The sequence below is a fragment of the Mobula hypostoma genome, chromosome 6 (genome assembly GCF_963921235.1).
Source record: "Mobula hypostoma chromosome 6, sMobHyp1.1, whole genome shotgun sequence".
Classification (NCBI taxonomy): Eukaryota; Metazoa; Chordata; class Chondrichthyes; order Myliobatiformes; family Myliobatidae; genus Mobula; species Mobula hypostoma.
In genome coordinates this window covers 125,265,855-125,281,301 of record NC_086102.1, presented here as the reverse complement: position 1 = coordinate 125,281,301, position 15,447 = coordinate 125,265,855, and the positions used below count along the sequence as shown (strand labels likewise).

Here is a 15,447-nt window from a genome sequence, read left to right as displayed (position 1 = left end):
AGCAAGGTCAGTGTGTTTAGGGCAGGAGGGAATGGCTGTATGTTGTTTATTTCAGTGATAAAGTTCACTGGCCCCTACAGTTTGTGAAACCATTGCCCAGCAAAGTCAGTGTGTTTAGGACAAGAGGGGATGGATGTATATTGTTTATTTCAGTGATAAAGTTCACTTAATGTGCATTTGATATTTATGAATTTGAGATTTGTAACATGCATAATTGTAATGTCAAAGCTAAGGACAACATTATTGAGTGGGAAGATCAAGTTGATGTCAGTTCTGCTGTTAACAAAATAATTGCTTGTTCATGTGACCACTTAGAACCAAAGGTAGCTCATTATTCCAAATTCACAGAAGTGCGACCAGCATTCCTGGCATAATCCAAATTTTATAGAGCAGGATTAAACAGCAAAAAAAAGTTTTGCTTTAGTACTTGCAAGTTTGCAATTACCATCGTTAGGTTTTTTTTCTCCCCGTCCCTGTTCGTTGATTTTGAATCTTCGTGCATTACACATAATTATTTAGGTGCTGCTCCTGTCGTGGCGTTTGGTAAAGTATTTGAGCCTTCCACAATATCCTGCCCTTTTTTTTCTGCCTCTACCTCAGTTTGTTGGCTAAATAATCAACAATCTTATAATATAGCACATTGTAGACAAAGGATCAGAACTTATGAAAGTTAAGGTATGCAAATCTAAATATCTCTATTAAAAAGTTAAAATTTGAATTTGGTTATTGTAAGTAGTGACCATTGAGCTATAAAAGAAATGCTCTTTGGCTATACTTGAAAGATTGATGGAATAATTACTGGGGCTACAGCCACAGAGCTTCATTTAGCTGAGAAGGCAGAGCTCCATTTGGAGTGCAGGTGAAATTTATATTTCAAATATAAACTTCATTATTAAAAAACCCTAAAGAAACAGTGCAAAACTTTTACATTTATGGTAATTACATTCAGTTGTGTTAACTTATCATTGCCACTTATGTGGCCCCCAGGGCGATATCCCTTTCAATGTTTAAGGGGCTTACCACCCGCCTAAGCTACTCCATGTGTGGTAGCGGAAGGAGCCTAGAATGTGATCCTTCCCCACAGAGCCCTTGCATTGGCTGCAGCAAGCTTCAGTGTGTCACTCAACACGTACTTCTGCACCCTGGGATGTGGCCATAGGCAGCATTCCCTCACAGATGACTCACTGTGCTGGAAAACCTCCAAGTTTTGGGCAGACCAAAGGACATCTTTCACCAATCTGAGGACTTTCTGGCAGCAAAAAAAAAAGTAGTACTGAGCTCTACAAGAGATGAGCAAACAGGACCAGTGAATGCAAGACGTTTAATATTGATGTCAGACAGCACTACCTCATACAAAGGATGATGAGTTAGACAAGTTGTCTGATAGCGGAGATAATTCAGTGCCGTGCATTGTAGATTTTTATGGAACAATGAAGAGAATTTCAGGGGTGCACTTATGTTGAGGTTGCACAGTGAAAAACACTTTCCTTTGAGACAGAAGGTTATGTGTTAAGGGTTATCTCTGTGGAAGAGCATAGAGTAGAGGATGGCATTCCAGTGAGGTGGTGGTATGTATTTGGGATTCTTTTTTGGATGTGATGCAAAGCCAAGCTCCAGTTTTTAAGAGATCTTCCAGTCTGTATTGAAGAACATGAGAACTCTACCCTTTTACCTTTATCATTTAAACTCTAACCAAGGTCAATAAAGCCAATAGATAGTCTATTGAGGACCTAAAGAAGGGTTTCGGCCCAAAACATGGAATATCTATTCATTTTTTTTGGCGTGTGCCTGCGTGCGTGCGAGTCTGTGCATGTGCGTGTGTGCGTGTGCGTCTGTGATGGTGTCTTTTTCATGGCTTTTACAAGGCGCGTAGCAAGAGAGAGCCTGTGTGGCGCGCTACTCACACAGACATTTTCGAGTATTTTACCCTTTGTTTTACGAGGTCGAGTTGCGATCTCGACACTCAACCCGGCACGGGTGGAAAGCGTACTCGGGAGCGGACCCGACTGGTTTCGAACCCGGGAATCTCCGCTCCTGGGTCCAGCGTCGATGTCATTGCACCACCAGCTGGTCCCTATTCATTTCCAAAGATGCTGCCTGACCTGCTGAGTTCCTCCAGCATCTTGTGTGTGTTGCTTTGGATTTCCAGCACCTGCAGACTTCCTCGAATTTACAATTATTGGGTAAATTGTTTTTTTATTGCCACATGTACTGAAGTAGTGAAAAAAGTTTTGTTTTGCATGCCACCTGTACAGAACATTTCATCACATCAGTGCATCAAGGCAGTGCAAGGAAAAAGCGGTAACAGAATGCAAAACAAAGTGTTACACTTACAGAGAAAGTGCAGTGCAGGCAGACAATCAGGTACCATGCTATGATGAGGTAGGTTGTGAAGTGAAGTCCATTATATTGTATGAGAGGCCCATTCAGTATGATACACATTGTCCTTGAGTCAGTTGGTAGGTACGCGCTTTCAGGCTTTTATATGTTTTCTGCCCAATGGGAGGGGAGAAGAGAGAATGTCTGGATGGGTGTGGTCACAGTAGCAGCGAGAAATGCAGATATTCCATGGAGGGGAGGCTAGTTTCCATGATGTGCTGAGCTGTGTCCATGTCCGCATCTCTCTGCAGTTTCTTGTGTTATCAAACAGAGCTGTTACCATTAAGCATCCAGATAGGATGCTTTTTATGTGTATTGATAAAATTGGATTTTGGTGTTGTCAGGTCCTGCGTTTTTTCATATTGCTATAGTGATGACATTTACAAAAGTGCAAAGTAAATTTATTATCAATGTACATGTATGTCACCGTATACTACCCAGTGATTTATTTTCTTACGGGCGTTCACAGTAAATACAAAGAAAACCAATAAAAAACACACACACAACAAAGCCAGACAAACAACCAACATGCAAAAGACAACAAGCTGTGCAAATATTAAAAAAGAAAACAAAACAACAAAATAATAATAATAAATAAGCAATAAATATTGAAAACATGAGTTGTACAGTCCTTGAAAGTGAATCCATAGGGTTGTGGAACCAGTTCAGTGTTGGGATGAGTGAAGTTATCCCCTCTGGTTCAAGAGCCTGATGGTTGTGGGGAAATAACTGTTCCTGAACCTGGTGGTGTGAGTCCTGAGGCCCCTGTGCCTCCTTCCCAATGGCAGCAGCGAGGAGAGAGCATGGCCTAGATGGTGGGGACCTTTGATGATAGATGTTGCTCTCCTGTGACAGCACTCCTTACAGATGTGCTCAATGGTGGCTTTACCCATGATGGACTGGGTTGTATCCACTACTTTTTGTATGCTTTTCCATTCAGGGCTGTGATGCAACCAAATTTTGAAAATCTCTTTCAAAATTTTAGATGACACATTAAATCTTCTCAAATTCCTAAGAAGTAAAGGTGCAGCTGTGCCTTCTTTGTAATGGCACTTGCATGCTGGACCCTGGACAGATTCTCTGAAGTGAGGACATTACTGCCAATGAAACAGTTTTGGAGTTTTCTAAAATAATGAAGGTTGTGTTATAATTGTACTTCTTTCTTTCTCGGCATTATTTCTTTAAAGTAATTCTAAGCCTGGATGTTGATTGTTGGTAAATTAAGGGACAGGACTTTAGGTGCAGGAGGAGGTGTGGAGTTTGGGTTGACGTTGAATCGTGTCTTTAGTGAATGCTGATGGGGAGGACAGGAAATCATGTCTTCTTTTTTTTCATTTCTCACCACTGCAGGCCTGTGCTGAATCTTAGTAATTCCCACCAAGTGTGGTATGTAGTAGAGATGATGGAGCTATTCTACCCAGCTTCTGCTTTTAAGTTTCATGACACTGAATTGAAAGCACAAAGGCAAAACTTGAAGTCTTAATAATAGAGCCACAAGTCTGGGGTGAATTGAAGAATCATTCAACCATTTATTCAATAGGTTTGGTGGCATCGTCTGACAGCTTATTGTCCTGCTAGCTTATGACATTCACACAGTGGCTGTTCATTCTTATTGTGGAAAGAATTTTGAAATGTTTTGTTTTGAATATGTTGTGATATTTTGTGAGGAGAAGTTTGAGACTGTGACAGTGGAAGGCTGATGCGATATACAAGGAAAGTATTGACGAAAGGGGCAAAAATATGGATCGAATTGTTGGCCTCGGTGTCCTTGTCATCATGTTATCATCTTATGTCATCCAGAGCAGACTCACTGTGTTTATGACTGTCATCACTAAGTCAGCACTAGAAGTAAAGTGTTCCATTTGTAAGAGAGTTGAAGTTCAGTCTATTAGAAAGTTGTGACCTGCAGTTTAATGCAGACTATGACAGAAGTTCAGCGAAGCTTTATGGAGGAACATGTATGGCCCAAAATAAGGAGATAGCCAGACAAAACTCCTGGACTTAATACTGTTGAGATTAGGACTGTAGAGATAGAGAATGCATTAGTGTTCTGAAGTATTTCCAGCAGTTTGGAAGTCAAAAATGGAATGTCACTATTTGTGAAAGGATAAAGAGATGAAATAGATTAGCTTGATATCTACTGTCAGTAAGTGGTGGAACCCATCATATGGAATGTAACAAAACATTTAGAAAATCATAATTAGGCGGAATCAATTTGGTTTTATGAAAGGAAAATTGTGTTTGCCAAACTAAAATTATTTTAAGGATATAAATAATAGATTTGATTGGTTGTACAGCGCCTTGGGAAGCCCAAAGTCATGGAGAATGAAACAGAAATGCAAATTTCTATTCAATTGATTTTATTCTTGCTCAAATGACAAAGCTGAATTAGCTTCACTTTCTTTATGAGCAATTTTCCTGTGATTATCTCTGCAGTTGTAAGTGAAATTTTAATTGTTCAATAGGTGAATGGCATCGATATCATGGGGAAGACGCAGGAGGAACTGGTTGGAATGCTGCGTGGTACAAAACACGGAGAGACTGTTTCACTTGTGGTTGCACGTCAAGAAGATGTCTTCGTACCCCGAGAACTGGTGAAGTATATTTACTTTCTTTTTCACAGAATGCTTCACTAAAGGGTCAGCTGCAACCTAGAACTCTGTTCTCTCAAAAGCTGTTTAAATATTTTAAAGTGATTAAAGGATTGGTATGTGCATCCTGAACTTACTTCATCCAGTGCTAGGGCTTCAAAACAGAGGGGAGATAATGTAAATATTAGCATGAAGGCATTTAGCGGTGATGTCAGGAAGCACATTTTCCTCACAAAAATTGTTGGAAATCTGGAACTTAATTCCCCCAACAAGTTGCTGAGTCTAGTTATGGCAAATAATTCAAAACTGCAAGGCAGAAATTCGAATGATATAGTACAAAGGTGACTAAGGTGCAGATCAGCTACAGCTGATTTGGAATAGGCTGTATGAGGCCTTGTTCTTGTGGATGAATCTGTTTCCATTACTGTATGGTTTACAGTGGTATGGAGTGTTTCTCAGGAGTGTGGCTGGAAAGCACAAGTAGCATCATATTGTGACCTGAAATCATTTTGTATGCAGCACTTAACATACGCCTTTCCCCTCAGCACTGCCATTACTGTTATCTCAATGAATGTTTCATTTTGCCCTAATAGTTTATACTATACTCAACTTGTCCATAATGGTTTAAATTACTATATAATGTGAAGAATTCCAAACATTTGACTGTGCAGTTTCAAAAAATTATTCAATCTCTGGCTTCTGAAGAAATTTTAAAATGACTCGAGTTTTGCTCCTGCAATTTATGACTCAACTGATTCGCTGATTGAATTGCTGGTTGGAAGCTTATTGCTTTGGCATTTTATTACCTTGGGCAGATTTCACAGTTTGATGTGCATTTTCTAATAAGTTCATTATTTAGCACATTTTTAGGAATTGTCCTATAACTGTATTCAGATGAAGAGCTAAAGATAGGCTACTGAAGAAAACGAGGTACATTTAAATTCATTGTTGAGGTAGTCTTTCTTTATTCTATGCTCCTTTATCACACTGAACTTTCCCATGCCTATATTGTGAAGCAGCCCATCAGAATACTGATCCATTTGTCTGTTTACTGATTTTTATATCTTTGTTTTCATACAATATGATTCTCACTGCCCTTGCCTACTCTCTTAACTCCCTCCCTTCCTCTACCTCTGCTGTCCACACTCGCACGCACAGATTCCTGTTCTGCTTCTGAGTTTGATTTCATATGAGCTGCAGATGCAGGTGACTTTACTCTGCACTAATTCCTGCACAAGGAAGGAAGTAAAGGATTTCCGACTTCTGTTCAAGTTTTTTTATTATCTCCTGCAGGGAGCATTTTTAATATCTCACTGTCTCTTCCCATCCTCCTCATTGTTTGCTCTTCCCTCCTTAAAATTTATTGCAGGGGAATCACTCTTCCTGGCTGCACACTTACTGGGGTTGAAAGCCATTTATTTTATTAAGCTCTTATCTAAATATGATTGGAGTAAGAAAACAATGCACTGTGAACTCTCTTATTGCCGGATGCAGAATGATTCGCGTTTATTTTGCAGAATAATGAAGCAAAGTTTATTGCAGTTGTATTCAATAGTGCAAAGATAAAGGGAGTCAGAGGCTTGAAAGATTGTGACAGTTATTGTTCCTCCCAGATTAATGCTGGTGCAACAAGTGACTTCAGCTGTTAAGTGTGGCATTAGACTAAGATGCAGACGTACATTTTTCAATTATTTTAAAAATGTGCTTCTTCACGGTTAGTTGTGATTGTGGTTTAGTTTCTTTGTGAAAGCAGATTTTGGAATGGTGTGTTTATAGTCCGTTACTTTTATTTTGACCATCAAGATCAGTAGTCACAAATTGAAGGCATGGGTGGGGGGGGGAAAGAGAAGGGAAATAGGACTAATTAAATACAGAGCAGGCCAGGGTTCAAAAGGCTAAATAGCCTCCTCCTATGTTAGAATCTTCTTAAAAGCAGAATTGGGTAGACTTTTGTTAGACAGGACCACTAAGGGCTATGTAACTAAAGTGGTAAATAGAGTTGCAATGTAGACCACCCTTGATCTAATGGAGTAGAGGGATAAGCTGGTATGGCTAAATTACCTACTTTTGTTCTTGTAATGATGGTGGCTTCCTTTCAATGATGGTTTTACCACCTATGAAATACCTTGTGTCAAAGCATGTGACAGGGTTAGGGTTAGCTGATGAGAAAAGTTATTCCATAATACATGTTTAAAGATGGGACCGAGACTCGGGGCAAACTTAATGGAGATGCGGGATGAAGGAACCATGGGATAGGTTTCATGATTTGCACTTGGAATATGACTTGGCTACTTAGCATCACTTTCAGTTCCTGTACATACTGATTTTTATTGCATCTCTGCTAAGGGTCATGTTTACAGCTGCTTAAACCCTCTCAAAAAACTCATCTTCGCTTCTCCTTGTCTTCAATTCTCCTCATTCAACACATTCCTTAAAGTCTTTGAACAAACGTGTGGTGGATTGTTCTAAAATTCATTTGTGGCTTTTGTTGGTTAACTTTCCTTTGAATATGTCATGGAATGTTTTTTACCACTGGAAGGATGTCATATGAATTCATCTTAATATTGTTGCATTGCATATCACACCTACCGGTTATATATTTGGCTTCCTCTGCTTCCAACCATCAGACACACATTCTGCTTTAAATATTTCATCATTATTCATGCACGTCATTTCTTGATGCATTTAAGGCATTAATTGATGACCATATGCAGGTTTTACTATATAATAGTAAATACTTGGATGTCAACATGGCATTTGTCTTTATTGCGTAATTGGAGGTGCTTTATTAAAGTTTTGTCACTTCCAGGTAAAACAGTTGTAATGTGTGTTGATCTATTATTTCTGGGTATTCGCTTGAAAGAATTTTTTCCCATCAATGATTAATCATTGTGTTCTTAAAATGAAATGTTGAGGAATAAATGAACTGACATTTCAGCTTCATCATCTGTACGTTTTCAGATGAATAACGCAGTACCTTTTGCACTCTTGCTATTTCAGCTCTTTGTGAGTGTGTTAAATCAGTCTTCCTCACAATACCAGACACTCCATTCCTTTCAGAATTCTTGTTTATCTTCTTGAAGGCTGCTATTTAAATAGTGAGATGAGCCAAAGAAAATTAAGTCTATGGAAACAGATCAAAACAAAGAAGAGGATATTAAGTTAATCCCAATTCTTTGTAACTGATGTTAAAAGGATTCTGAGGACACAAGGGTTTTTTTTGAAAAAAATCCTCTGCTTTAACAAACACATTGTATGGGGTGGGCATTTAAAGAATAATTAATTATCACCTTCCTGGGTTGTGGAATTATCAGTGACAGCTGTAAAACAAAAGCCTTTCATTGAATAGCCCTCTTGTCACCCAAGAACAGCAACTCTTTAATGAAAGGGAAGACAGACAGCAGAGGCTGCCTTCTTTTTCCGTCATTCACCCGACCACCCCCCACTGAAGCTGCTCCCGCTGTCTCAATATGACAGGCGTCTGCACGCGCAGGCCGCTATATTGTTTTCTTGCAGGAAGTTGTCTTGCATTTTTGATCATCTAGTGTGCAAGTACATAATTCTACAGCTGTGTATGCTTTCTTCCGTGATGGCGTTAAATCTTGCGATATTTACATAACTCCTTTAACATTGTAAAATATCCTAGAGCAATGAAGACAAGGGCTAGCCTCAAAATTTGACAATTGTGTTTGGACATTGGACATAATGGAAAATTAAAAGGAAGATTTGAGGGAGATGGGTCAGTGAAGAGGTTTTGTCACATTGCATGCTGCACACGGACTGCCCGCCCTGTTGGGTGTGGGCTTTCATTGGTTTTATTATGGTTACTGGCTTTACTGAGTACGTCGACAAGAAATTGAATCTCAGGGTTGTATATGGTGACACATATATTTATATGCTTTGATAATAAATTTACTTTGAACTTTTTGATCATTTTAAGGTGAATGGAAGGAAGTATAGGGGAATGACAGAGGTAATTTCTTTACACAGGGTGTGGTGAGCACAGGGACTGTCCTTCCAGGGCTGGTTGTAGATGGAGGTACTTTAGACACATTTAAGAAGCTCTTTGACAGGCACATGGATGATACAAAAATGGAGCGCTCTAGGAGGGAAGGGTTAGATTGATTTTAGAGTAGGTTGGAACATGGTGAGCTGAAAGCCTTAACTCTGCTGCAGTGCCCCGTGCTCTGAATTCTCAGAATTTCATTGCTTTGCTACTGGTGCACCTTCAGCCTGAGGCAGGCCAGCTGTAATAGGGCAGTGGATATTAGAGATGTGCAGATGAGTCAAAACTGCAGCAGCAAGAGCAGCTGAAAGGATTGCTAGTATAGTGGAAGGTTGAGGGTGATTTGAAAATAGGGATGAAGATTTCAAAGTCAAGGTCCTGCTGCAGTTGTAGGCTACAGATGCAGTTAGTGCTGGATGAACAGGACCTGTACAATTGATAATGAGCAGCAGAGATTCGGAAGACCTCGGGTATACAGAGGGTGTATGTTGGGATGCCAGAAGGAAGAACATTTACTCTGGGGCCTGCTTTCCTGGGCTTATGTAAAAAATCTAAGTTTGCACAATCACCACTCCCATCCATTAGTTATCATGCTCCAGAGATTTTAACGTTCCTTTTACATTATTTATTGTTGTTGCCAATTCAGTTATGACCCTACATTCAGACATGTGTGTTTTTAATTCCCTACCCAATCACAGTTGACTAGTTTTGTAAAGTGTGTCCTGCTCTATGAAGTTCTTTCCCAAAATCACCTTGTTTTATAATACCAAAGGCCTCTTTAAAATTGCACCTCTTTGATCACCACCCTGTTATTCTCACCCGTCTCTTCCTTTCCCTTTTAATAAAGCACTTTGTTTTGTTGCATGGGAGTTGCTGTATAGAGATGTAAATGTTGGCGTCTTTTCAATGGCAGCAACATTAAAGTACATGATGAAAGGAGAAGAGAAGTGATGAATATTGATCTTGGGTTTACATCCCTGTGAAGTGTGGCATTGTTTTTTGTATCCTAAATGAGAGTATTTTGTCAATATGTGAACATACCGATAGACATCCAGATTAAGCAGTGTGTGACTGTTCAGGAGTGTGATTGATGGTTATAAGAGCTGGTACAAACAGAGATAATTAAATCCTGTGTGGAACATGATGGTTCCTAAATTGGTGGAAGTTCTAAAATGTGATCCCACAAATCCAATTTATCAAGGATGTATAATGGATTGGATAGTTATTCCAGAATTTTGATAAATTTTTTGTGAGTTCAAGATAGGCTGTGAGAAACTTTGCCTTTGGAGATTAAGAGCATTCACAACCTCGGGGTGTTTCAAAACTAACTGAAATACTGTTAGAAACAATGAAATGTTAGAGCACAGAAGAAGGCTATTCATGACAGTGCCAGATCTTTGATAGACCTATACAGTGGTTTTCACTGCCACCTCCCTTCAAGAATTGTTTGAATTCTTGTTTGAAACCTCCTATTGTATATATTTCAACTGACCATTTAATCGGTACATTTCAGTTTGGCCCACTATGTAAGATGTATTTTCCTCACGCATTCTTTGGGTCTTTTGCCAATCACCTTTAGGTGTGCCTCTTGCTACCAACCAACACTGCATAGTCATAGACATACTTTATTGATCCCGGGGGAAATTGGATTTTCGTTACAGTTGCTCCATAAATAATAAATAGTAATAAAACCATAAATAGTTAAATAGTAATATGTAAATTATGCCAGGAAATAAGTCCAGGACCAGCCCATTGGCTCAGGGTGTCTGACCCTCCAAGGGAGGAGTTGTAAAGTTTGATGGCCACAGGCAGGAATGACTTCCTATGACACTTTGTGTTGCATCTCAGTGGAATGAGTCTCTGGCTGAATGTACTCCTGTGCCCAACCAGTACATTATGTAGTGGATGGGAGACATTGACCAAGATGGCATGCAACTTGGACAGCGTCCTCTTCAGCCACTAGAAATAACATTGACTGTGGAAGGTAAAGTTAGTTGCATTGAATCAGGGCCTCATTGATCATAATAGAACGTCAGTGGTTGTGTAATGGCAAGGTGCTTGGTGGGACATTGCTGGGACGAACAGGATCAGGGTCAGTGGGTGAGGTGGAGGGTTGTAAAAGCCAGAGATGTAAAGAGGAACAACTGTTGATCATTTAAAGGGAATGTAACTAAATTGGGTTCCCAGTTATCACTGGGACTTTACTATCAAATCAACTGCAAGTGTCCCGACTTGGAAGCACGTGGAGAAATTTTATTTAGTAACTTTTGAATTTAGGGAATGTCAATGTGTAACGTATCTGAAAGAGAAAGGATATCATTGGCTCAAACTTGGTTCATGACCAGATGTGGCCGTCTGACTTTCTGGATTGGTGCTATTATATTTGAAAGGTATCATTATGCTACATTGCAGGAAGAAGTGAATTTCTACCAGCCCATCACTGATAAAAACAGTGCTCTGCAGTCAACTTTGTGGTTCACTGAACCTGAGCTGCTGCTTGACAACCTCTTTTCAGCTATCAAAGCAGCCTCAAAGAGACTGTAGGTCCTGATGCTGGCTTTTGACTTTAGACGTCAACTTTCACCTTTTTGCCTCAACAGATGCTACATGGCCTGCTGATTTCTTCCATCATTTTGTTTTTTTGTTCCACAAAACCAGTCTCTGTCCTTATTATAACAGCTCCCAGTTTTGTCTCCTTACAACTTCCCATTTTAGGACATCACGAGGATGTGGGAGATGCTAAATAAACACAGCTCTTTTATTTTGCTTCATGCATCACTTTATCTATGGGAAGAGAGTTCTGCAGCCTTTCCACCAACTCCTTAAGATTCCTTCTTAAACTCCGCTGCTTTACTTTTCTCTTTTATCCTGATCTTTCTGATAATGCCTTCAGTCACACTAAGATCTATTTTTATAGCTTAGCGTGCAGTACTACAAACTAAAACTTCTTGGGAGAAAATACACAGTCAGAACAAAGAATGAAACATTCTTCAATCAACTGGATTAGATTTGGCTATCATCATAAACACCAAAGTGCAATGCAATCCCTTGTCCGCATATAGCTCACGGAGTACACAGTATCCATGGCAATAATAAATAAAAATACAATAATAAATATATGATGAATGCAAAACAGCAGAAAGGTTGTCATGAAAAAGTGACAATAATAAAATAACGGAGAAAGGTGGTAATAAGGGCTTAAGAATGAGGCATTGATCGTGTGGATAGTCAGAGGCTTTTTCCCAGGGCTAAAATGGCTAACACAAGAGGGCACAGTTTTAAGGTGCTTGGAAGTAGGCACAGGGGAGATGTCAGGGATAAGTTTTTAACGCAGAGAGTGGTGAGTGTGTGGAATGGGCTGCTGGCAACGGTGGTGAAGGTGGATATGATAGGGTCTTTTAAGAAACTCCTGGTTAGGTACATGGAGCTTAGAAAAATAGAGGGCTGTGGGTGACCCTAGGTAATTTCTAAAGTAAGGACATGTTCGGTATAGCATTGTGGGCCAAAGGGCCTGTATTGTGCTGTAGGTTTTCTATGTTTCTAAGAACATGGCAACACCACTGAGAAGTGGGGTGATTGAGATGATTGGTTCAGGAATCTGATAGCAATGGGGAGGAAGTTGTTCATAAGTTTGGACATCTGGGTTTTCGAGCTCCTATATCCTCTCCCAAAAGGGAATGGCCAGGGTGGCAGGCATAATTGATGATACAACTAGCATTCTTGAAGCTACACCCAGTGATGATGGCCTGAATGGAAGGGACTGACAAGCCTGTGATGGACTGGGCTGTGTTTACCATTCTCTGCAGGTTCCATAGGTGTTAAAGCAGCAGCAACTGCAAGTCGTTTGTGTGTTTTTCCACCAGAGGACATATACTGTGCTTATCTTTGCCACACACTGGAATTGGAAGCAGATTCCTGACTTGAAACTCTTGTTTATACAATGGTCAACAGGTTGAAGAGGAAAAAAATGTTTACACTTGAAGCAATCCTTCCTTTTTCCTGTCTGGCTGCATTTCATGTATTTTCAGCACTCTGGGTAACGCAGATGATAAATGCTGGCGGGAATTTTGTGTATGTGCAAACACATTATAGATATTTCCTAAAAATTCCTTTGATCTTCACATATAGGTGCTGAGCCATGGGTTTTTAAAATACTTTTGAAGCAGTTGAGAAATGTAACCTTTGGGATACAGGTTGAAATGCAGTTAACAGTTGGTGTAGGCTACACAGAAGTATCAATGCTAGTTCTCTTGATTTCAGAGGATTCTGAATAAACTGATTGCAGGGCAGTCTGCTGCATTAGCAGAGGGCATTAGTATACCCTGTTTTATTCTCTGTCTGGTCCTTAGTTACTTGTGATTTGTCACTTGATGTCCTCCTTGGCTTAGTATTTTGTAGCATTGAAGTTAAGTGGCAGCTTCAGGAATAATAAATTGTCTTTCTTTTTGGCAATTTGAAACCCTCCAATCTAAGCAAATGCTGTAACTAACTTGTAACCTTGGCTGTATCATTCAGTTTTTCCCCTAATCCTTGGGGCTTCCAAGCTTCCTCTTCAATCTCAACATGATTCTCGCTTCCGTAACTAATTATGCCCTTGTGTTCCTTTAATGTTCTTATGCTTCTGACTTTTACTCGACTGAATCAAGTACATTGTTTCACCCTTCGAGCTAAATCAGAATCAGGTTTAATATCACTGGCATAGGTCATGAAACATGTTGTTTTGCAGCAAGATAATAAAAGCTATAAATTACAATAAGAATTATGTGTGTGTATATATACACACGCGCGCACACGCATGGACGCACGCGCACATACACAAAATATATATATTATTTGTATACATAAATAAGTAGTGGAAAAAAAAGAAAGAAAAAATAGGAGTTAGTGTTTATGGATTCATTGTCCATTTAGAAATGGGAAAGAAGCTGTTCCTAAAACAGCGAGTGTGTGTCTTCAGGCTCCTGTCTTCTACTTTCCTTTATCTTTGTCATTTTGCACCTCTCCCCATCCAGGTCACTGGATTTACTTCTGTACATCTACAATTCTTCTTTTGTAGGACATCCTCTTAATTCCAGTCTGAAGAAGGGCTCCTGTTTTCCCCGGTTACTGACCAAATTGTTCTGTTCCCACCACTGTCTTTTATTCTTGGTTTCATATGTCTAGCATCTTCAACTTTTTATCTCAAGGGAAAAACATTTGGGTGAAGTAAGGCCCAAATGGGAATGTGTTACCCTAATTTTATTGATTTTCTCCTCATTTAATCCTTTGGAGTAAGGCAAAAAATTATTTCCAAAGTTTGAATTAACTGATGTAATTCATCACTGTTCGCATAACTTGAAATGTATTGAGAAAATGGATTGCTGAATTATTCTGAAGGATTGCAAGCCCTACAGTACTATGTGATGTCAATGACTGATAAGCAAATATTGTCTTCAGAGCACTAGATTCAAATATGCTAACAGTTGTTGTAATCGCAGAATCCTTTGGGGTATGAATCCTCCTTGCATTTGAACTCTTATTCCCCAGCTTTCAATCTGGATTTAGAAGTAATTTTATTTTCACCGCATTAGTAATAGGGAGATTGAACAGGCTGCTGATTAAACCACTTTATGCTGGGTCACTCAACACTTTTAAAAATGGAGCAGGATGTCTGTCTACTTTAAATAAGGCTTGAAGATTAAAAGACTAAATGCACTGAGACTAAATTCATTGTGGGGAAAAGAGATTGTGAGAAAAGCCTGTCTTTATGGCACTTTTCACAAATTCAAGGTATTCCAAAAGCTTTACAGCGACTGGAGTGTCCTTGAATTGAAGTCTCTCTTGTAATACAGGAACTATGGCAGCTGTTTTTTCACACAGCAAAATCCCCACAAAAAGACTGTGGTAGTAACTAGATAATTTGATATCTTGATGATGATAGTTGAGGGAGAATGATCAGCCAGTGGTGGTCCGAGTAAAGCCTCTACCTCTCAGCTCAGTGATCTGGATTTTGTCTCAACCTGACTGCTGTCTGCGTGGAGTTTGCATGTTTTCCCTGTAACTATGTGGGTTTCCTCTGGGTGCTCTGGTTCCCTCTCTCCTCCCAAAGACCTGTGGGGTTGGTAGGATAACTGACTACTGTAAATTGATCCTAATTTATAGGTGAGCAGCAGGGGAAGATAATGTGAGTGTGGGGAATAAAACTGGGATTGATGTAGGATTAGTGCAAATGGGTGTTTGATGATTGGTGCAAATTCTGTGGGCTGAAGGCCTGTTTCTGAGCAGTATGACTCTTAAGTCCTTATACTCTTATGTACAGGAAATGGCATAGGATCCACTATATTTATCTAAGAGGAGAGATTGGCCTTCTCTGGCTCAACCTGCTTTTCTGGCTGGACTGCCTCAGGACTAGTCTTGCTCACACATTCTTGGAATGGGACTTGAAACTCATGGCTTGGGCTGAAATGCTGACACTAATATTGGGCTCACCAT

General features: G+C 39.7%; 1 protein-coding gene across 4 annotated transcripts in view; it reads left to right on the top strand.

Moving 5' to 3' along the window:
* The window catches only part of LOC134348367 (partitioning defective 3 homolog B-like), a 1,227,036-nt gene that overhangs the window by 586,291 nt on the left and 625,298 nt on the right, over nucleotides 1-15,447 (top strand). For all 4 annotated transcript variants that reach the window (XM_063051617.1, XM_063051616.1, XM_063051618.1 and 1 more), the window contains one exon: nucleotides 4,845-4,973. In XM_063051617.1, coding sequence (XP_062907687.1) covers nucleotides 4,845-4,973 — 129 coding nt within the window. The remainder of the gene's footprint in view (nucleotides 1-4,844; nucleotides 4,974-15,447) is intronic.